This window comes from Rhyacophila brunnea, unplaced genomic scaffold (assembly GCF_057557595.1).
Source record: "Rhyacophila brunnea isolate RB1 unplaced genomic scaffold, BYU_Rbru_1.0 scaffold_19, whole genome shotgun sequence".
NCBI lineage: Eukaryota > Metazoa > Arthropoda > Insecta > Trichoptera > Rhyacophilidae > Rhyacophila > Rhyacophila brunnea.
In genome coordinates this window covers 19,481,532-19,505,662 of record NW_028232848.1, presented here as the reverse complement: position 1 = coordinate 19,505,662, position 24,131 = coordinate 19,481,532, and the positions used below count along the sequence as shown (strand labels likewise).

Sequence of the window (24,131 nt, the reverse complement as noted above, 5' to 3'; positions counted from 1 at the left end):
TAAAACCAAGATATAATGGAAGTTTGTATTCCTGGTAGCGCTCTATGATTTCCCTGACGACCTGTATATGATCCATAGTACTATAGCCTCTTCTGAATCCGGCTTGCTCTCTTGGTTGGTTCTCGTCTAGAACTGTTTCGAGACGGTTTGAGAGTATTTTCGTGAAAACCTTATACAGAATTGGCAGTAGACTAATTGGTCGATAGTTTTTCAGATCTTCAGTGTCTTCTTTCTTATGGAGAATAATAATGGAGGCATTTTTCCATGACTCTGGGAACAAACATGAAAAACAAGCAGCATCTGTCAATAGGAAGACGGCAGATCACGACACTAAAAGCGCAAGATGGAAGTATCGTGCGTAACTGGGATCATCTACTGGACACTGTTGTAGAGTTTTACAGTGCTCTATACAAAGATGACACTGACATCAATTCAGATCTTCCGGTGAACGGAGAATATGAAGATCCCCTTCCTGAGGTTACTACCACAGAAGTGGAATATGCTATAATGTGTATGAAGAGTGGGAAAGCCCCGGGAGAAGATGGGCTGACTATCGATGTTCTCAAACGGGCCGGGAGAACGGTGAACGAAGTGCTCGCACGTCTGTTCACGTCTTGTCTGTACAGTATATATATATTATCAAAATGTATACACATTGTATATAATAATAACATGTAAGCAAGTCTTATAGTTAAATAATTGTATGTTACCATTAATATATAATGCTATTAGTGTACTTTTACTTTTCATTCGGGTGTCATCGTGTGTATTCGCTAGTTCTTCTTAAAAATCCGTTACGATACTTCTGCGTGACGTATTCTCAATACGAGAGGGTATAAGGAACGAAAAATACACATTTTTAAGATTTTAAAGAAAGTATAAAGTAATGGAAAATAAATAAAAACTCGAAAGTTTTTTTTAATGTGGCGTTAAATCCAGCACACATTTTTCTTTCGACTAAAAACGAAGTGAAAACTTTTTAATAAGCCGTCAAAAACTTTTCGGCGTGAACGTAAAAAATACATTTGAATGTCTAATCGTCATAAAATATGTAAATTTGTTTTTTATCGGATATCCAGAATCGCTTGGCCGGAAAATGTGCCTCGGCTTGTATATAATATGGACTTTATTATGATAATGTATTCGGGGTACAGAAAATGTAGGCGGTAGTGATAAAGAGGACGGGGTGTTACTTTTATGAGCACCACTTACCTTGCCCTACCGGTGGCGCAGCGCCCTAATGCTGCAAAAAGTGGCGCGGAATTGTATTACCACTACAGCAAACTGTGAAATATTATTGTCTGCTTTATTCAAAAATATTTTATACACGAATGACATAGACATGCGTTTGACATATAAGTGATCTTTCAACTTAATATCATGAAAATATCTGATCTGCACATATTTGAGTTTACACAGGTGGGAAATAAATTATATGTAATGAAATAAAACGGATTTTTTCTTCTTTTTGTAACACGATAAGCTACAAGTGCAACATTTACAGTACCTACCTAATAAAAAGTCACAGTAATTCCCAGGTCTGAAAAAAACTTACACATACAATAATTTAATTCCAGTAATGGTCGCGCAGTGTCACATAATTGTATAGAAATCACGAAAGCAATAATGCATGCTTACATTTGAAGCTAATAGGCTTAGTTATTGGGAAGCTAAAACAAAACATGCCAAATGGGCGATTCAAATTTTTAGGTCAGCGAATCAGGGTCAAGGACGATTTGAGTGCGCCGGTAACTGGGCGCCAGGACAACTGGTCGCTGAAATAATTGGGCACCGGGAATTGATGTACTACAACAATGGCACCGGGACAAGTAGGTACAGAGTTAATATATCAAGTGCAAAATATATTATAACTATTAAGTAGATACCTACTAAATATAAACATATTAAACTCTCTTATTTACTTTCGGTATCAAAAAATGTACGTGAATTTCTTTGTGCATTTTATTCGAATGTACAGCTCCGATCTATTCCGGCGCCTAGTTATGCCAGCGCCCACTCAGTATCTCTGAATTACCACATTTTCCACGTATCAAAGTCAAAGTTTGTATCGGAAAGGTACTACTGGAACCCAAGAACTGCTGAAAGTGATATACAGTGAAAATACTATGAAAAGGTCGAGTTTTCATAGTTGATGGGGTCATTGGATCATGTGCTGAAAGGTGGAATCTACACAATTACAAAAATAATTATGAAAGGCAAAAATAATATGACAGAGACCCAATATGATAACCAACGACAGAGTAACTTGACATACCGATCGAAAGTATTGTTGACTTAACAAAATAATTCAAAGAAAAAAATGTAAGAGAGCTTTAAATTCGTGCCATCTTGAGTAAGAGCGCAAGAAGTACCTCTATCACGTCATTTCCCAGAGGCTCGCCGTTTCCGGCACTTGTTTATGCAAACGGAAAAATAAAATTGTCACGTATAAAAGGAAATGCCGACACGTAAAATGCATTAGGTATGTTAACTGTATTCTTGATTTCTCGGGGGTGGCTCGCAAATAGGGTAGATCTCTCTCAGCCCATAAACAGCTTCCTGTATAATCTAAAAAAAAGTCTTTTATATATACCGCCCTGCATAATAACCTACCTATTTTACAATGTGTTCCTATAAAAAGCTTCCAAATGATTTGGGAAAAGCTCACAACAAAACTTTGCGTCAATCAAAGATTTATTAAACTAAGCTCATATTACTCTCATATGCAAAATCTGTATATCTTTCATTCGTGAGGTAAACTTATGTAATTACTCAATAAACATACACTTTCAATGAAGGAACAGAAGGAAAATCGACTCTTGTTTTCGTTCGTATTTAGTGACAAATATTGATATGTATATTATTATTTTAGAACTTAGGAATAACATGATGAACTGGTATCATAAGCCTAGTTGTAATAACTAAGCTATTCATCGTACTGGCACGGACACATCGCCTTTAATTGATTCCTCGATACCGAAATATCTTCACTCCCACCCCATTCGGAGCATATACACTTACACAATGTCTTTAAAAATGATTAGTTTTTGTCATTAATTCCATTGTCAATCATTTGATGTTCAAAGGGTAGAAAGGTAAAATATCAGTGGCGAAGGGTGGAGGTAGGCTGTTAAGATTCCACATAAATAGTGCATATTAATCATTGTCAATCAAATGTATTTGTTTTCATTGAACTAAGACTACAATGTGTAGATAGTGTTCGTTTGTTTTTTTAAATTCAATTAAAATCTGCCTACCTAATCCAAACCATAGTAGATAATAGTTAAATAATAATCTCCATCTATAAAATATCTAAAACTCTACCATTAAACCATGCATAGTTTTAGATATTTTATAGATATAAGAATATTTTTTATCGATTATGGTTTGGTTAGGCAGTGCTTAATGAATTAAAGAAAACAACCAACACCATCTGTAGCATATATTCTTAATTTAAGGGGAAAAAATGTGTCTGAAAAGGTGTGCTCTCCCATAGCATATCTACTATACTGTTATGGCTTGTTTTAGGCAGGGATTAATTGAATTATAAAAAGTAACCATCAGCATCTTAAAATTGTATTTTAAGTTCAATGAAAACAAATAAGTATAACTAAAAAAGATTAGTATGCACTATTTATGTCGAATCTTAACAGCCTACCTCCACCCCTCGCCACTGTAAAATATAAACACCGTATTGGACATTATTGGAAATGGTGATTCGTCGTCATCTTCTAAATAACTCATATTACTAAGTAAACGGTACCCAGACGACCGAGGAGGATGAAATCATCTTGGAGATGTCTTAATTAATTTAGAAGTGGGTTGATATAACTGATTATGATAATAGAATGGTTATAAACCGTCTCTATGTTACAAAGATATGAAGTCAAGTTTTGAGTCTACTCTTGACTGATTACTTATTGTTAACACTAAAAAACATAATATTATGTTTAAATCAAATACTGCTAATTTATTGAGTTGTTATTCGTTGAATAAAATAATTAGTTTGTTGATTATAAATTGGTAGGTACCATTCGTTAAATTCAACTAAAGTAAATGATATCGATTGGTCAAAGTGATGCACTGACTTTTATTATACTTGAGAGTTACCATGATTAAAAGCATCTGCATTGATACTATAACCAAATGTGGGTATTAGTGCCTCTAATAAATGTCTACACTACTCTCTCTATCTACCACAAACTTCCTTCACTGCCTTAGCCTAAGGCAGGGTTTCCCAAACTATGTTCCGCCGAACACCAGTATTCCGCCGAACCTGAATAGGTGTTCCGCGATAATTTGGAAAGGTTTTATACGCTTTTGCAAAATTTTATGAAAACTAGTAAGGACGATTCCTGGGTTCGGAATCCATTTTCCGTGACAGCTAAACCAGTAGGCTTAAGCGCAGGTGACTATGAAAATTTTATTGATTTAATTAGTGACTCTGATTTGAAGATCAGCCTTTAAATGATTTCTGGGCGAGTCTCTCAGAAGAGTATTTTTCAAAACAAGCTATTATTAATTGTTTTCATGTCCCCCACAAGGGGGAGGGGGGTGATAGGGCTTTAGCCTGAGGGCACGGGCTCTGGGTGGACCCGGCGTGGCAGGTGATCAGATAAGTAAGATAAATACACAGCACAAATTTGCTTTAATAGTTAAAAAAGTCGCCTGCGGCGCAATTATATTTCATGACTACTACATTTGTTAATTTTAAATTATATAATTGAACGATGTAATTTTTGATTGTTGCATATTGATACTCGACAACTCCATGATGAAAGTAGATATATTAAAAATAGAAATGTTTATGTGATGTGTCACACTGCCTTTAACATTAGAGATAGGTAGGGGGCCGCCAAAGATTCTAGCCTGAGGGCCCGCTCCAGGATGTGGGGGCCATGATTGTTTTACTTCCGTTTTCTACTACCTATTTATCCGAAGCGGGATTTTCTATTTATGCTGCAATGAAGTCAACGTGCAGGAACAGGTTGGATGCCACACCAGATATTAGAATGCAACTTACCCATATTGTGCCTGATATCAAGAAGATATGCAATTCAAGGACTCAAAATTATCAAAGTCATTACCTAAGTGCTTTATTTATTCATATTTTTATGTTTATATTATATTATAGTTGTATATTTAAAAATATGTAATTACTAAATAAATAATGTGTTTTAATAACATTTTTATTTAATTTTAACTAGTAGGAATCAATCTAAAAATAAGCTAAGTGTTCCATTAAAATTTCTGTGTTTGCGAAGTGTTCCATTACCGAAAAAGTTTGGGAAACCCTGGCCTAAGGGATCCTGTGTGTCATTCTACAGCCCAATCACAATATTATAAATTTTCCGCCCTTCCTTTTAAATAAATGGAAAATAAGTCTCTTGAGTAGTTGTGTATATTTAATTATTAATGAGACATGGCTTGGCCAACAAACGACATGGGATCATTGGACAGTGCGTATAGTGCGTAGTTGTATCTTATTCGTCACGTTTCAGCTGCATCTTTCGTTCAAATATAAACTGCTTCCTCTCAAATTTTAACATGGAACATGTTTTACTCATGATCTCCAACGCAAAAGCGTTACGAAAAATAGACGTAGAATAACTATAGACGCGCAGCCCGCCAGCGGCCCGCGCCCCTCCCCGATTACTTACGCGCGCCGATTATTTTCATTTTACGTTGAGTAGCCTACATTCTTTGCGACGTATTGTCGTTTGTTATTATTACTTCTTTAGTTTTATTATTGTAATTAAGTACATAATTTTCATATAGTAAAATTGTTTGAATTCTTAGGATTCAATTACTTTGACAAATAAATTTTCTTTCGAATTTGGACAACCAGCATTCAGTGAATCAGCAGGCAAAGCATGTTCCATGTTTAATAATTTAAGCCGTCAGGATTTAAGTAACCATCATCTGAGGGGCCCAAGGGGCAATCCCCACCCCCCGCGAGGCGAAAAGCGCCGAGTTTTATTTTGATTAGGACCACCATTCCGATCCATATGCCATATGACCCTTATAACACAATAAAAGAAAGAAAAGGGAGGGGGAGGGGGTTATATAACTTTAACTAACTCACTAACTATGTTAAACTATGTTTACGTAAACTATATTTATGTAAACTATGTAACTATGTTTAACTAACTAACTAACTAACTAACTATGTTAAATAAAAAATGTTACATTCTTAAATCTTTTGAATTATTCATTGAATTATCCAGTATATCGGGTATTTTAAAAATGTGTTTTCCGCTGTATACCTCATAACCGAACTGTACCAAAAATAGTTAACATATATCTGATTGTCATACCTTCGTCTCTTAAGTTTCCCTCCTCTTTCCTTGCAGTCTACTGTATACATTTTGTAGTATTAGTGCCTCCAAAATCCAGCCTTATTCCGGGACCAAATAAATTATCCGTCCATTATCTCCCGCCCGTCAGATCACATCAAATCGCAATTATTGCTCTGGAAGCACCCGGCTCTGACGTCACTAGAAAACTCAAGTCATTAGAGCAAAAGTCGGCTCGCAGTGGGGCGTGACAAAAAATTGCACCGCAGAAAAACTCCGGTCGATTGCATAAGTAATCTTCGCTAAAAACCGTGTCATTATTTTCAAATTATACCCTACGCTCCCCTTCACCCGTCACCATTGTCGTTCTCCCGCCATGTCTTATTCACGGAGTGATTATAGTTGTAAGTCGAGTTTTAGACATAAGAATATTATAGGATTAAGCGGGGACTAAGTTATATTTTTAAGTTGCAGGTATAGTTTCTGTGGTCAGTACTTTAAAAATAAGTGAGTAAAGAATACTCAATGGTGACTCGTGGTATTGTAATTATTTATACCTTAATATTAAATTACATTCTATATTATATTTGTACAGTATTCTACTGTAGCTTAACTTAATTCACTTATTGATATTACCTACGTCACTATATCAGCATCGGAGCATTGCGCAAGCACAAGGTCGCGCAATTTCTCCCGATCTATTAAGACGGTACTTCAGTGAAACGGCAAATAATTTTCAACTATAGGTGCGACGAAATTTCGGACTGGCTGGCAATCGGAGAGCGAAAGTCGAGCTGTGGACACGTACATTTATTTTGTGATGGCGACGGGAGAATTAATTCTTAAATCGTGTAAAGGTGACCAAAAATCGTTACCCATTTACCTGAAAAAGAAAACATGTCAATGAATATATTATTATAATTAGTATCTAATAGAACAATAAACATAATATTAAATGGACGCATGTTGACTTTTTATGACAAATTATGTTTTGTTCTGCACGCGTCATTTGCACAATCTTCGCGTTGCGTAGTCACGATCGTTTTAGACCGTGCCCCAGCTGATGTATAGCCTTAATAAGTTCACTTCAGCCTCCCAAAAGTGTGTCAGTAAAAATATTTTAATTATTATCACGTCAGGTCTCACATTGCGGGATGTGCGGAACGTGGCGATAGGCCGTGGGATGTGTTGCAACCTTGTGTTTTCTCTGTGCTCCGATGCTGGAGCATGATATGGTGATGGAAGCAGGTATGTACCTACGTTAGTAATACGATTTTACCAATAGAATTCTTTCTTAAAATTACTTTCATGCAAAATTGTTAGTTACCACACTCAATAAGGTTATTGTGTGTTTAATATATTGAATGAACAAATGTTAGAAGTTTCTAGGCAAAAACGTATAGTTATGTTCAAAATATCAATACTAAATGTAATTTATTTGGTAGAATTAATTCTATATATTAGATTATTACTTTATAGGTTTTATTATTCGAAAGCAATTTTGATTGTGTAGCCATTATCAAGACCATAAACGGTATAATATATCTGCTTCGTTACTTTACTCAAATAAATAATTAATAACTTGTCTTAGCAATACCGAAGTCGATAAGAAAACTATTGTTGGAGTTTAATATAAAGTAAGCATTCTACTTATGAATTCTATGTTAATACATGCCTTTATAATCCTTTTTTTTCAAATTTGATTTAATATTTGCAGTGACGTAGAGTAAGCTAACAAATAATTATTTCAACCCTAGAATTAAAATGTCACCCACTAACCTGGGGGATGCTATTTCACGCATTATTCACGAGAGCACCATTTCATTGGAAGGAAAATCTTTTTACACATATTGCTTGTAACTAGGGATTCCAATCCCTGGATCCCAAGCTATTTTCGATACCTATGAATCCCGGGATTGATAAACATAATCCCGAAACTTTCAGGATTGATTTTTTTTATCAATTTTTATGGTACGGAAATATAACAGAAAAATACTTAATAACAAATAACTACATTATAAATAAACTGAGTTTGAATGAAGTTTGATTTATATTTATACCCATGTGTAAGTTGCCGATTCATTTTATTTTTTCACGTAAATTATCAAAAATGAGAAAGATTGGAAAAAACAGTGCTTCGCACTATTAACAAAGTAATTCCACCATGATCTCATACGTCTTACGGCAGTTTCATATTTGGCTGACTAATTAGATTTATGAAGCGGAAAGGCCATAAGTACACCATGATTTGCTTTACTATTTTAAATCTCGCTAACCCATTCATTAACTCTTTAATATCAGAAACAGCAATCTCATATTAAATTCATATTATTATTTATATTACAATATTTTTTACTCCATTAAACTTATGTATTTCCAAGATTGAACGTATACAATATTAACAATAAATGTCTGAATTATATTAGATTTATTTTTGACCGATTTTATCAATGTTATTTGTAAATATAAAAAAAATATATTAACAATGGAAAAAAATGTCAATCCCGGGATCAGAATTTTGACTCGGGATTGGATTCCCTACTTGTAACTAATGCTAAATAGTTTTTTTTTTATTAAACCTTCAATATTTATTAATACAAAGATGGTGACGTGGATTGATTTATTATAATAATAAAAATAAAATAATGTCATATATTTTAATATTGCACATTCCTAAATAACACACGTCTAGTGTGACACACAAAATCAATCTGCATTTGTATAGTCAACGACATCTTTTTAAGAAGCATTTTATTGGGTCATATAAAAGAACATAATATTATATTCTCAGCGATTCTACAAAATATTTAAATTATTATTTTTAAAGTAACAAAACGTTGATTTTGGCAGGGATATTATGTATGATGATGAATTATACCAGGGATTCCTAAAATATGTTTCGCACGTCCACCGCAGAACGTGAATAGGTGTTCCCCAAAACCCTGGAATAGTTTTATATGCTACAACGGCTGCAACAAATTTTTTCAAACATTTTTGACTTTGGTCAGAACTTCATTAATTTATATTTTATGCGTTATATTTTAAAAATAATTACTAAATAAATAATTATTGCTTTTTCTCATTTTTTTAAATTTTTTATTGATAATGTATTATTTCCCCCCCCCCCCCTTCCCCTACAAAATAAACAAGGTGTTTCATTAAAATGTCATGATTTTCTAACTGTTTTATCGTAGTATAATATACGGGTACACAATGTTTGTTTGTAACCAATACGGCGCAAGCTCTACATATACTTAAGTAAAAATGTTCGTCATATTATTTCACCCCTGAGAATTTACAAAATTTGTCAAAGGGTTCCTCAAACTAAAAAAATTGAGAATCACAGTTTTACACGTATGAATAATAATATATAATTTATTAAGTATCGTATTCTGAACTCACAAAATTTCAGGTAGTAGGTAGGTATAAAAATACATTAAAAGGGTAATTATTATTTTAATTTTGCTTAACAATAATATTATAATAAATACACATCTGTAAGTCGATACTCGATAATAATAACGTACGCTAAAATATATTCAGAACAAGTATTATACCTACATTATTATGAATTCTGTCTAGAGCTTTAAGCTACAGTGATTTCACTGCAAGTTGAGTTCAATTCCCTCGGCGCCTATTGTTGGTACGCCTGATTAAAAAGTCATGCCCTAAGGCTTTCGCGACCTACACCCATGGTTATAGCAACCAGGGTGGCAACATGGGGATTTTACGAGTCTGAATCTATTATAGAATACACACTCAACAGTCATGTACTAATCGTTCGGATTAGGAAATGCGGGTGTCGGGGAATCGATTGTTCATTATAACAGATAATGACGTGACATTTAAATTTGTCTTATAATAATATTATGTAATATGTAGTAATTGCATTGGAAAAGACAGTAAATTACTGAAAACAATACTAACATATTAATAGCATTTGAATAATATAACGACCCTATATAACGGCCCATATGGCATAGACAACGTACAAATTTTCTTCTTTCGTGAACATATAAATTAAAATGATTGTGGTTAAAAAACGAATTATATCTTGACGTCCACTTCAAAGATTATGCCGAAACCGGTTTCTGGGAGTCTCATAACTAGGAGTTAGCTTTGGTTTAGATAATAATTATAGGTAAAAAGTTAGTTTTATGTTAAAATTAGCTGTAAGATTGTAACAAACATTTAGTTTCCGAGAGTGAGATGACCAAATTCCAAAAAGGCACTAATAATTTGAATTCGCCTTGTGGCCGGAGACATTCGGACGTTAGCACATGCCCAGTTCAATATTGTAAACTCATTACGTTGCACTGAACAACTATTAATTATTGGACGTACTCTACACCGCACCCTGACAATAAAAAGACACCGGCATAGGCTCCCGTCCCATAGATGTAACTAGAGAATCCAATCCCGAGCCAAATTTTTGATCCCGGGATTACAATTTGACGATCCCGGGATTGGCATTTTTTCGAAAGTTAACATTAAATTTTTATATATACAAAAAAACATTGATAAAACTGGTCAAAAATTAATAAAATAAATAATTTATACTAATTAAGACATCCATTTGTTAATATTATGCATGTTAAATCTTGAAAATACATAGGTGTAATGGAGTAAATAATAATGTGAGAGTAAAACAGTTCTATTTATTTATGAAAAGATAACAAATACAAATACAAGTTCAATTGAAATAAAAAATAACGTGTTGTGTTGACAATAAATACAAACTAGCATGAAGTATCCGGTGATTCCCCCTGTGATCAGTGGATTTCCAGAATGGCATTTTCTGGTAGAAACGTCTAACCAAATGTTTCTTGATTTATTTTTATTATACTTCTCAAATTCATATCAAGAAAGTGCGAAGTCTTGTGTTTTTCCAATCTTTCTCATTTTTATTAATTTATGTGAAAAAATGAAATGAATTGGTAACACATGGGTTAATTCAAACTCAGTTTATTTCTATCGTAGTTATATGTTATTAAAAGTATTTTTTCTTTTATATTTTCAAAAAAATCAATCCCGATAGTTTTTGGATTATGTTTCCCAATCCCAGGATTCATAGGTATTTAAAATAGTTCGGGATCCCGGGATTGGAATCCCTAGATGTAACAACCAATTTTGTAATAAGGACGACAATTGCAAATTTGTTTGCATGTCTTGGCACCATTGCTGTGCAATGGGTCACCGCGTACTGTATTGTACAATACGTTTGTATATTTAAGCATATATATATTATTGAAGACTGAATAATACACAAGAATTAAGAATGTAAAATTTGTTTTTAAAACACACAGCAAAGCCGTAGACAGAAAACTTAGTTTGCAGTTAACGATTTTTCTAAAGTTTTTTTTCTCCTCTTCGTATTATATTTTTGGCTTTGAATTAGGTTTAAGAAAGCCAATAAAACTATCTTTTGGCTATGGGAAAATTAAAAAAATATTGTACCCATTAAAATAGGTGTTTAATAATTAATAATTAACTGACTCCAATATTATTTGTGCATTTGCTATTACTGAAAATTGCAATTAATAGATGAATTGAAAAAAAAGTAGCTGTGTTATCTCTAAAATATATTTGTAATTCAACGTTAATGATAACTAGAATTACCGTTTGTTTACTTTTGTGTTTGACTATGACATTAAAATATGATGCTCATATTATAATATATGATAGTATGTACGTATGTATATATATATATATATATATATGTGTTTACTAATTCTTAAGGGCAATACCACCGCACTTTTGTTAAAACACAAAATGTCGTCCTCGTGCAAGTGTTTTCTTTATCTCTTTTAATTTATCCAACCCTAATGTTTTACTCCCTTGATAAATGACTACAAATGGGTGGCTTGGCTAGGGGTGGTTTACAAAACGAGAATTTCCTTTGCCATGTCACCCCGCAGGAAGCGAAGAATTTTCGTTTAATGCCCGAGCTCATTTTTGTAAACAATACACACGAAAGTTTTTGAAAGTTGTCATTGGTATTAATTAAACACAGAAAAAAAGTAATTGGGTGTGCTGTTGAATAAAATTCAAGTTATATCATTACAACAATATAATTAATTAATAATTGACCTGCTGCTGATGATTTAACTAATACAAGTGCACTGGTGACCAAGTTGAGGAAATCGACTTCAAAGTTAAATGTTATGCGATTATAAACTTGAATGGCGAAGGGTGTCTGTTTAAGAAACGTATAATCCTAAGAAGATCATAATATATGGGCTTTCACAGAATTGTATTGACAGATTTTTTAAATTAATGTAAGCCACTTTCTCAACTTATTAGGTCCATAATCTGGATCCAAAGAAACAGAGAAAAAATAAAATGTGAATTTGCCAGACCCTGGACGAGAAGAATTTTAATTTTGTTTCATCATTAAACATAAAATATTATATTTTCCATATTTGTAGAAAATATATTTTACTAAAAAAGACAAAACATGCTCTAAAATACATAGTTTATACCAAAAATGTGATGCCGAAATGGGAATTCAACTTTTGCGATTTCATCAGTTGCACTTCTTATCGGTATGCAACCCGGAGCGCGTAAAATAACATAAAAAGCGCAAATATAGATAGGCTTTATCGTAAAAGCATTATCCGTCTCATATATTGAAGCAGACGGTAGTCAGGTCGTAAGGAAAAATACCATAAAAGTATTTATATGAGAAAAAATGATTATAGCAAGCTTTGTTTCCATGTATAAGTAACCTGGATACATAGCGACGGATGACTTTTCTACTTAGAGAATAAATATCAGCTCTCTGATCACTGGTTTTTACGTTATTTAAAATTCTGAAGAAGATAAATATTGAATAATCACCTAGTATGGAGAATCTTCTTCTTCTTTTGCCATATCCACCCCTTAACTGGAGCATATGGACACCACACGGCGCCTCCAAGAATCCCTGTCGCTCGCCAGTCTTCTTGCTTCATTCCAGGTCAAACCAGCATCCCGTAGCTCCGCCGTATACATTCTGTAGATTATATTTAGCGGCCTTTCAGGACGCCAGAATCCGGTCGGCTTGAAGAATAGGCATGCGAGGTTGAAGTTCTCTTCTGGCATCCGCAGCACGTGGCCGAGCCAGTTCCAACGTCATCTTTTCACTTTCAGCGTGATGAGAGGCTGCTTGGTGCGTTCTCTTATCTCCTCGTTGACATATCTGCGGAAGCTTTACTTTTGGACATTCCCCGAGTATGGAGAATCACCACTGATAAACTCTACATAACTATTTTCATCATTATATGAATGAGGTCTCATCAAGTCTAGTCAAAACATTCTATTGGCATATCAGTAAATCTGGTAACATAACATTTGCGCAAATAGGAAAATGTTTAAACTTTCATAGATAATTCACAAAATGTAACTGTGACACTAATTGCGAAATTGATTTCAACGTCCTAAGCGTCTGTGAGTAAATAGCGATGGTTATATGTAAATTATACGTATTACATAACGCCGCATCATAGTTCACCGTAAGTTGTCTTAACGGAAAGAGATAGCCGTATAGCACTGATATAAAAATACACGTTCTTCGTGGGGTGTTTCAATAAAAACATTTATTTGATAGGTACGATTACTTACGAGTATTTACCAGAATTTTATATAAGTATTATATTATATGATATGATTATATTTCTTATTTACTTACCCGCCTATTTTCTTCTGTATTTTCCTTGTATTCTGGTGGTTTTATTACGTATTTTGTAAGTAGTCTATTTAAATGTAAATTTGATCTAAAACTATACCGCCCATCTATTTCCGATACAACATCAGTTCCATACGTAAAAAATTCCGGACATGGTTGAGAAGACCTTGCTGATTTCCGGTATGTTGACAAAAAACAACACAGTTGAAGAAAGGTTAGTTGAATAAAATTAATAATACACCTTATGTCATATTTTATTTAGGTTATTAACAAAAACACCAGTCTGTTGACAGAATCTAAAATAATATGAAAAATAATAATTTATAGCCTATAAAAAGCACCATGGCGACAGGTGTGTGCGAAAAATGACTACTTGAGTAATAACAATTTCAATCATGTAATAAATCATGTAATGTGACAAATATGCAGACTTGCAAAGGACATTGTTGGCAATTTTGTATGCGATTAATAAAAGGAGTGAGAGAGAAAAAGTAACATGCCTATAACAAAGGTCACGACATTTACTTCATAAAATCAACCCATGGTTTTACTATCTTGTTTCATACTACTTGTGTTAAATTTCCTAACGTGCTAACATTTTGATAAAGGTCACTGAGTGTTATATGGAAAGATCAAGTCGTAAATTCGTATAATGAAACCACAGCTATACGAATTTGGTACAAGTAACAATGTTATTAATATTTTAATAGTTCATCAGTGTGGAAGAATGCTATTTTAAAAATAGAACAGTTTTCTTATAACTTCATTCATTCGTCATCATTCATTCAGAAATATATATTTTTATTTTAATTACATTTTACAGCATTATTTAGAATTAAAAGATACATCGTCCATAATAACTAAAAATGTATAGCAATGTGCAAATTAAAAAATAATACATGCATAATATCATCATCGGCGGAGGTCGATCTACTGTTGGATAACGGGCTACCCTAGCTCATCCACCCTTCACAGTCTTTAATAATTCATCGCTGCTACGTACACCCACCGAAGTTTATGAGTTCGTCTTTCCAGTAGTGCCTCTTCGATACCACTTCATCTGCTTAGCGTTATGCCCAATATGCACCCTTTCACGCCACGTCACGCTACTCGTCATTTTTGATTTCTCGTACATTAACACTCCATGTTTCACACACATACATTACTTGACGCTTAAGACACAATGGGAGGTCACTTTCATTCATATATGTATAAAATAATAAAATACTTTAGATGTCCCCCAGCATGTAAAACCACGCCAAATGACCTGAGTCGTGCGTCTCAGGTTCGAATACTGCCTCTGGCAAATAAATTTACATCGCTTTTCAATTTATGTTTGGAGTCAGAGTATGGACGGGAAAGGGACGACTGGACTACGGACAATTGGACGCCGCACTGTCGTAGACACGTATACAGAACGTAGACGAGGTATTTTAATCAGTTTCTATCTACTACTTAGTTGTTTAATTAATTTTACTCTTAACATAATGTATTCTTTATTGCAGATTGAGAATTACCATGCCTAAGGTTTTATATAAAATAAAAACTCTTTTTTCGTTGGAACATAAATATATGCACGATTAAATCATTATTTACGTCTGGATATTTACATTCTTACCAACTATTAAATCATAATATAATCATATAAATAATGATATTAAATATTTTTTTTAAAGTATCTCTAAGTACATAACGTCTATTTATTTTCGAATTCCGTGGCATCCAGTTGTCCCTGTGCCAAATCGTCCTAGACCCGTATAGACCTAATACATTAAGCAAGTGGCTAACATCTATGTATCGTAAAAAAAATAGTTAATACAAACGCCCATAAAAACGTCAAAAAAGCATGTAAATACTTTATTCAGTCCCTTTAATACCACAGGGGTAACAAAATATCGGTGATTTGTTTTATTATAGTGTAATCAGTTCTAAACTTTATGCCAATACATAAATATCTAGATATTATCTCAATATTCACGTTAGTATTTCATCTTTTTTTTTTCATTGCAAATGACAAATTTGCATCTTATATAATAAGGAAGAGAATGATAATTATCTTAGCCCTCTTCATCATCAAATTATCAGTTATCTGGGCTAGTATTATCACGAACGCGTGGAGCACCAATCATCGTTGGTAAAGTCACATCTCGAAAGCCTCCGGTTTTTTGATATCTATACTTGATTCCAATGACCTATGTATATCCATTGCAGAATGTCAAATTAACACTTGAACATAGGATTATATTGCCATATTTTATCTACTATTGGAATAACATATATTGTAAAACGACATGGGGTCCTATTATGGTCGTATCACGTATTCCATTGAGGGTTTCTTGCATTATCATGACCATCAAATTCAAAATCATCGTAAAAATTACAATAAACCATTCTTTTATTCAATAAATAATTCAAAAGATTTAAGAAAGTAACATTATAATGAAAATACATAATTTTAAAACGCCTCACAAATATATATATAAGAAAATATATATATATATATATGTGGCCGAGTGGTCGGGCGTCCATAGATTCCCAGCATTACCAATTTAGTCACCTGCATCTTATCTATTCATGGTGAAATTAATTAACAGTCATGCAACTCGAGCGCTCAACTATCAAAATTCTAGACACCATCGTAGAGTGCAGCGTGAACCGTCACAGTAGAACGACTTAATTTTACTTAGGCCTCTTTTCTATCCAGCTCCTCAATTACTTATTTACATTTCTCAACATAAATTATTTGGGAGAATAATTTTAAAATAAATTTTGCAGGTAAATAAATGGCAATAATTTATAGCATGGTGTCCATATGCCACGTCTAGAAGAATAAGCATCTAGCTATTAAATTTTCGGATACGTTAATAAGACGTGATAATATGAAATATGAAAAAATAATAATTACTACCTACTCTTTCTATAAACTTTGACAATCGACTATTGAAGCGATATTTTTATTAAAAAGCAGTAAAGGTGAAATTCCTCAGGGATCGATCCATTCAGTGGCGGCTGTCTCCGATGAGGGGAGGCTAGCAAAAATTAGCTCAGAGGCGTTCATACTATATTGCGTTTTCCTTTAATTTCATAATGGAATCACATTTTTTTTAGATAATCGTGGCCATCGGAGGATGTAAATACTTTTAAAAAATATTTTTCAATAAATTTGAACAATGTGTCTCCTAACCTGTCTTAAGTGTAACTAACCATATAAATATATATCAGTGACTTTTGGAAAGAGATATGCTGTGGAGATCAGCGAAAAAGAGCAGATTTGTCAGGTATACCTACTTACGGGAGAAAAAAAGATAATAGGATATTACTACTGATCAATAGGACAACGACACACTAAATCGAAGAAATTTCAATAGGTTTACTGACTATATAATATTGAACGATGAACGATTTTTTTACTAAAAAAATATAAGTACCTACACATCAAAATCCATTATATAACATATATTTTTATTTTTTAAAAAAATCTTATTATACTTATTTATAGAAAGCCGTATATATTTTTACGTTAATTATTTTAAAATATAAAATAATCTATTTATTATTTAAATACGTTAATATGCAATTAATAATTGATTTTCTTAAGAAGGTAGGATTTAAATAATCGAATAGTATGAATTCTTCGCCGCTGATAAAATAAGTACATACCTATTTAATATTAATAAGATTAATATGAACGACTTGGTAATTTATATATAAATTAAATAGCTATCTACCCAAGAGGAACAAATTTAATGCAACTTAAATGTGCACATCTATCGAAGTTACGTGTATGTAACGTGCTTAAGCGCCGCAGGCAAAATAAATCTAATTACTACGAAATATTGTATATATATATATAGCATAAAAAATATTGTAAAATTCTAAAATATCGTCCGTTATCTATCGCGGTATATTATAAATTATGTCTACCTCTGCGAAACGTCAATTCTTTATGAGGAACAATGAAAAAACTATGTTTTTTCGCAGAATAAAATTTGAAATCTCTTAAAAATCTTTGTAGCAAGAATGTGTAGTGATTTCTCCACCGTTGATCCTATTAATAATTCACCTGTTTCATTGAAACACGCTATCTCCAAAATTTTGTATAAATAGATATATATTCTCATATATTTTTAAAATAATGTTACTTTTTTGTGTATAATTAATTATTCATTACTCTTCCTCATTTTTCTCATCTAATTTCTTTATATTTATTTTATTCTTACTTTCTGTCTTGTTAGGCTTAACTACATTATAATTTAGACATGGAAACTTTGCTGGTTGCAATAACTTTTCATTATTCTATTTTTAATTTTTGTTATCAGTACGAAACTGTTTGTTTCTCCTAATAAAAAATAAAAAGTTGTCGATATAAATGAGCAAATATTGTAGAATTAGTTACAAGTTTGTTTCTATATGTCATTGATAATCCACATACAAAATTCTATGAAAATGTAATGATTGCGAAGTGAAAGAAGATGTGATGATAAATAAATTTAATGATATTCCTAGAGTGAGTGTGCTTTCATCACCCTATTAAAATTTATATTCAACCGATGTGGTGGGGGATCATAGATGACTACTTGTATTATTATAAATGGATGTCGCAACTCGGAAAAGGTTGGGATCCAGTCAATTAAACAATTGCACTACCCTTAATAACATAAGCATAAATAATATAAGCAGCTTTATAATATCTACGTAGAATAAGTTTTAATTCATTATTTTGCGAATTTAATATGAATGATTCTTACACATATTAATATTATGGCTTACTATTAACTTATACTAAGTAAAAAGTACAATTATCGGATATTTAATTTTTGTAAAAGTGGCAATAGTTTTTGAAGTTTTGAGTGGTTTTCTACACTATAAATTAGGGATCGTTATGTACTGTCACTGATTTTCGACGCGAACATTTCTATTTAGTGATGCGGGGGCGGTGCAAAAAGATCTGGTAGTAAGCCACTGATAAATGCCCCTAAATCTACTGGGAACTCCCGAAAACCTGAAAATATATCAACGTATAATGCAGACATGGTGAGGTATAGGGGTGTATTAAGTCAATATTTTCACCAAAATATTTTTAAGTAGATTTTATTAAAAAATTATAAAAATTATACACGTGAAAAAGTTTAACAAACCTTTAGAAGTTTAAATATATTATTATAATGTTAAAAGTAGGTGTAAAATTATTGGTGACTGCTTAAATCTTCAATGAATGGACCTAGCTGCGAGAAATTAATTACAAATGCGGTAGGACGAGGGACTGATGAGCAATGTAAAACTCTTTCGTAAAGTGAACCTCAGGAGATCGCACCACTTAGACGAAAGCGGTGGAGGAAGCTAGTACCAAAATTTGGCTATAGCGTGATCGGAAGAAGAGAAGAGGAAGCAAAAAAAAACGGTTTATTGAAATAATTATTTCTAAGGGACTTTTTTACTGCACAAAATCAAGTTATACTTCATCACAATTATATTATAACAACTACTAGTCTACAACCATTTTTTCATTAAAAAGTACAAGACTAAACCATAGAATAATCATTTTTAAACAATTACTTGACACTAATTAATGGACGCAGTATAATTATGAAGAATACGCATACACCTACATAAATAATATAATATTTTAACTCTATATCTATAAACAGATAATTAGTTACAGATGAATGTGGTTGAAAAATAAACTCTACCAACATTGCAAAATAATGATCATTGTCGCAAATCTGCATTCATGTTTTTACAAAATTGTTATTCTATTCTTTTAACACGGCTGAACGTGTCCGCTGAAATATTGCCACATACAGTAATACGTAGTTTAAAAATTAGCTTTACCTATTTTCAAAATATAATTTGACTTATCCTATAAACGCATCCACTCACATATTGAGATATTATATTATAAGAAATATTTTGAAAACAGTTCGGCTCTTGTCAGCGGATCCGAGCACTTACGTCAATCGATCTACACGCCTACAAGCATTATCGAAATTGTTTGACTCTTAAATTCAGGGCTGTAGTAGTTTTGCGGTGCCCAAATTCGCCCCTCATTCCAACCAAAGGTGATCCATCATATTTTTACAAAATAAAATAGTGCCTGTATTGGTATTCGAGATATTGGATGTTTATAACACATAAAAACGGTTTTTCCGGGTACTAGAAGCATTGAAACGTAAATCGATTAATATTTTTTCTATTCTACGTATTTTGTCTCAACAGGCCGTGAAGCCCAATAATAGTGGTAAAACTCCCAGGCTTGAGGAATTTACATATTAGATTATGTAAATAGATTTTGACCTCACCGGGAATCGAACCCAGAACTCCGGGATGGAAGGCCAGCGCCCTACGCAATGCACCACGAGAGCCACCATTCTCAATAACCACGTTTATCGGACATAAGCATGATGACGAAGAAGAAGAATACAGTAGGTTAACTATATAGTTAAAAACATACTTCAATATTCATAATGCTACGAGTATTATGTAAAATGAATACCTACATGTTTTATAATTTTTAATAAATAATCAATAATAATCTAAATAACAAGGCTACTATATAATTACCTAAATAATATTATTTATTACATACTATGAAAGTACAATAATAACTATTATTCTGTACATAAATGATAAAAATTTATGCATGGCTAAAATTTTAATTTCAAAATTGTCTGAATAATCGGCAAGTCGCGTTTTCAGAATGGCCGAAATATAATTTCCTGTCACTGGTACACGACCATTTTGATTTATTGGCAAAATTATTGTACATTGCTTCATTATACATGAGCTATGAAGTTTGACCAAATATTTTTTTAAATACAATTTTCCAAGTATGTACCTACAAAGTATCAGATCAGTTTCCAGAATAGTTTATTTTTAATTTCTAAGACATTCAATGGTTTTGAAGTGTTACCTTTTTACACGCGTAGAGTGAATCTCGCTGTAGTGTAATGCAAAAACCGTCATGATGGATGAATAATTTCACATCTCCCGAATTCCCGATGAGACACATGACGCACCAACACGTCAGTTAAATCTACATTTTACTTCACGAAATAATGTTTTATTTTTACTCTTGAGTTTCGTCGTTTCAATTATGGTGAAATCAACCGCACAATGATCAAAAGAGTATCCGAAGTACCTCCAATAGATAAGATAACTCCTAAAGAGCCACTTTTGTCGTATGTGCTTGACTAATATACACTCATCTTTTTTACGAAATTCATAATACTAAGTTAGTTGTTAAGGTGTTTTTCCAATAAATCCCCATTAAAGGATTTAAAATCAATATAACGCATGCAACATATTTGATGCAGGTGGATTGTACGGATTATTAATTTATGTGCCTCATTCCCTTGAAAAGAATTAAAATTATTATGGTAAGCAACTGATCCTCGTAAAATCACATTAAGGAACATAATATAATATTGAATTGGTTCCATAATTCTAAATATAAAATTAACAAACACCGTTTATAATTTGTCAATTGAGCTAGTGTTTACGGGAGGATAGGAATCCATTAGATTACATCAACGAGAGACTTTTGTTAATAATTCATTGTAGGTACAGTTCGTAAATATTGGAAATATGTTAAATATTGAAAAACTGTTTTGGAATATGCACATTTAAGCCTAATTTTGTAAAATGATAATATATAATAACATTTAATTGGAAATAGCTAAAGCATCATCCCTGACTATAAATTATAGAAATGACAAAAAATATTTATCGCCACATTTTTTATTTTGTCGTGAGTGACTACTCAAGTATCATGAATTATTTATAATTGAACTGTGAAACCTGACCCATTTATTTGATCGAGTGAGTGGAATCTGTATGGCAATGGACAATCATGCCCACAGATGGCGCACGAGCCAGACAAATAGACCTCCAGTACAAATAATAATACCTACATACATAATCAAATATTGAATTAAATTTGTCATTGCGATTTCCACTGGGCTCGTTGCGGTAATTTCCAGGGGGATTTTACACCACGAGCTTCAAAGAGATCGTGTTAGAAACACTATTTTTTATATATTATTTTTCAATTATTTATGGAGAGATTATCCGTATTTTAGTATGTATTGGTACAACGATTATATTAAAGTTTTGATTATCCTGTGTGTCGATTACCTGAGTATAATATTTTATTATTATATCAATGCTCTATCCCCATCTAATTCTAACTTGTGACAGTACAAAAAGAACAAAAAAATGTTGATATGGAACTGGTTGTGTTTTGGATATCAATATGGGATGGCTAACCCTCAGTGTGAAAATCCTATTCCATTTACGAAGGCTGAGGTAACTACATCAGCTGTCAAACTAGTAGCTGTATAAATATCAATTTTAATACCGTTGTCAATGGTAAATGAGAGTTGTCTTTAGTTTAATTCGAGTACCCATTTGAGAAGCTTTTGTAGGCTCACCTATTTCACTAATTAATATTTTTCGATCGTCGTGAAATGCCATAGTTTTAAAACCACTGATACTGCACTATGTTTGAACTTAACTGAAGTGCTAGTAAATCATTAATTGACTTGATAACTTGGCTTAGTTGTATTAACTTCTATCTTTGCTATAACAGAAAGACGGAAGATCCAAATTATAATAAATCTTATTGAGACATTCATAGACTAACAATGTAATATTTAAAAAGTCTCGTGGTGCTATTATGATGTAAATTAGTTCTATACTACAAAAGGGGTGCACACCCCGCGCGGCGTTTGTTATAATAATTTATTTTGAGTGTTGCATCATAAAATATTGCGGCTGGGGGGTGAGGATGTCAGAAATTTAGAAGAGGTACCTACACGAAGAGTTATATTTAATTGGATGATTTTATGATCAGCTGATGCCAGCAAATAGTAACTTCATTGTATTAGGAGTGCATGCGCAATATTGGGGTAGCTCAATATTGTAATCTTCTATCGTTTTAATGTAAATTCTGTCTACTTAACCAGCGATATAAGTAAAACTAAATAATGATTGTTGAGGTGTAAAAAATATCAATCTCAAATGGAGAACGATGGACCATGACATAATAATATAACCATAAGAAAATACATAATATATCAAAGCAAATACAAAAACAAAACTTACGATTTCTTTTACATTACTTAATGTTTTCTTAGGAATAGATAATTGTCTTCTTTTCACTCTGAAGAAATATTTGTATAATAAATAATAATATTATGTATGTAAATGCGGACATGTTTTATAACCAATTCTTTTATCTGACAGAAATATTCATTTCACTTGTTTCGAATCTTCTAATTATTTGAAATGTTGTCTTTGTTTTTCAGGTTCGTTTAAGTTCGATTCGAATACCTCCTCACAAATGCCTATCATAGTACCCTGATACTAGTTTTCGGAAGATTTAAAAAAAAAATTAATATAGGTATAATATTAGGTATATAAAAAAGTACATAGGTATATACGTATTTAGATATTACATAAATATACATTCGATGAGGAAAACTTAATCTTTTCTTGCGTACTACTTTTCTTCTGTCGTCTTTATGCGCGATAAGCGCCTAAACTTTTCTGAGCCAAGCCTTGGGGCTAAATAATTAGAATTTATTTTCTCCAAGAATTACTCCACTCATATAGGCAATTTAAGAACTATCGCTATCACTTGGTGGCAGAATTGAGAAACAGAAATGACAGCTATCAAAATAACCAAGTACCTATAATATAAAAATATTTTTAATCAAATTTCAGATTACTTCTATTCTGCACATCTTTTGTGTGTCTGTTTTGGATCTCGGCTGAAATTCAAAATACTTTTACGATATAAACACAATTGTAACAATATTATTATAAAACAACGTCCACATAAACTCACCCTCACACAAGTGGAATATATCGATATTCAAAGTATTTAGCAATACAATAAAATAAATCATCTATAACAGCAACCCAATATGAATATTGTTATCAAACATTTAAGAAAAAGTTTCAGTGATTCATTAGCGAAGTAAGCAGAAACGTTTATAGACATAAAATAACATTATTGTTAGCCAGGGTCATTCTGGACGTAATTAGCAAAATAAATGTTTTTTTTTTTAAATTATGTTTTAAAAAGTAGAACGTAATCGTTCTGATCGGTTGAGATCTCACGTGGGTATATGCATAAAATGACTGTTGGAATACAGTTATCGAGTCCA

General features: G+C 32.5%; 1 protein-coding gene across 1 annotated transcript; it reads left to right on the top strand.

The window, feature by feature from the left end:
- Positions 1–282: 282 nt before the first annotated feature.
- On the top strand, positions 283–23,323 carry LOC147072828 (uncharacterized). Its single transcript, XM_085945730.1, has 2 exons — positions 283–625; positions 23,268–23,323. Exons 1-2 carry the CDS (start codon positions 283–285, stop codon positions 23,321–23,323), a joined length of 399 nt encoding a protein of 132 aa, XP_085801856.1.
- The last annotated feature ends 808 nt before the right edge of the window (positions 23,324–24,131 follow it).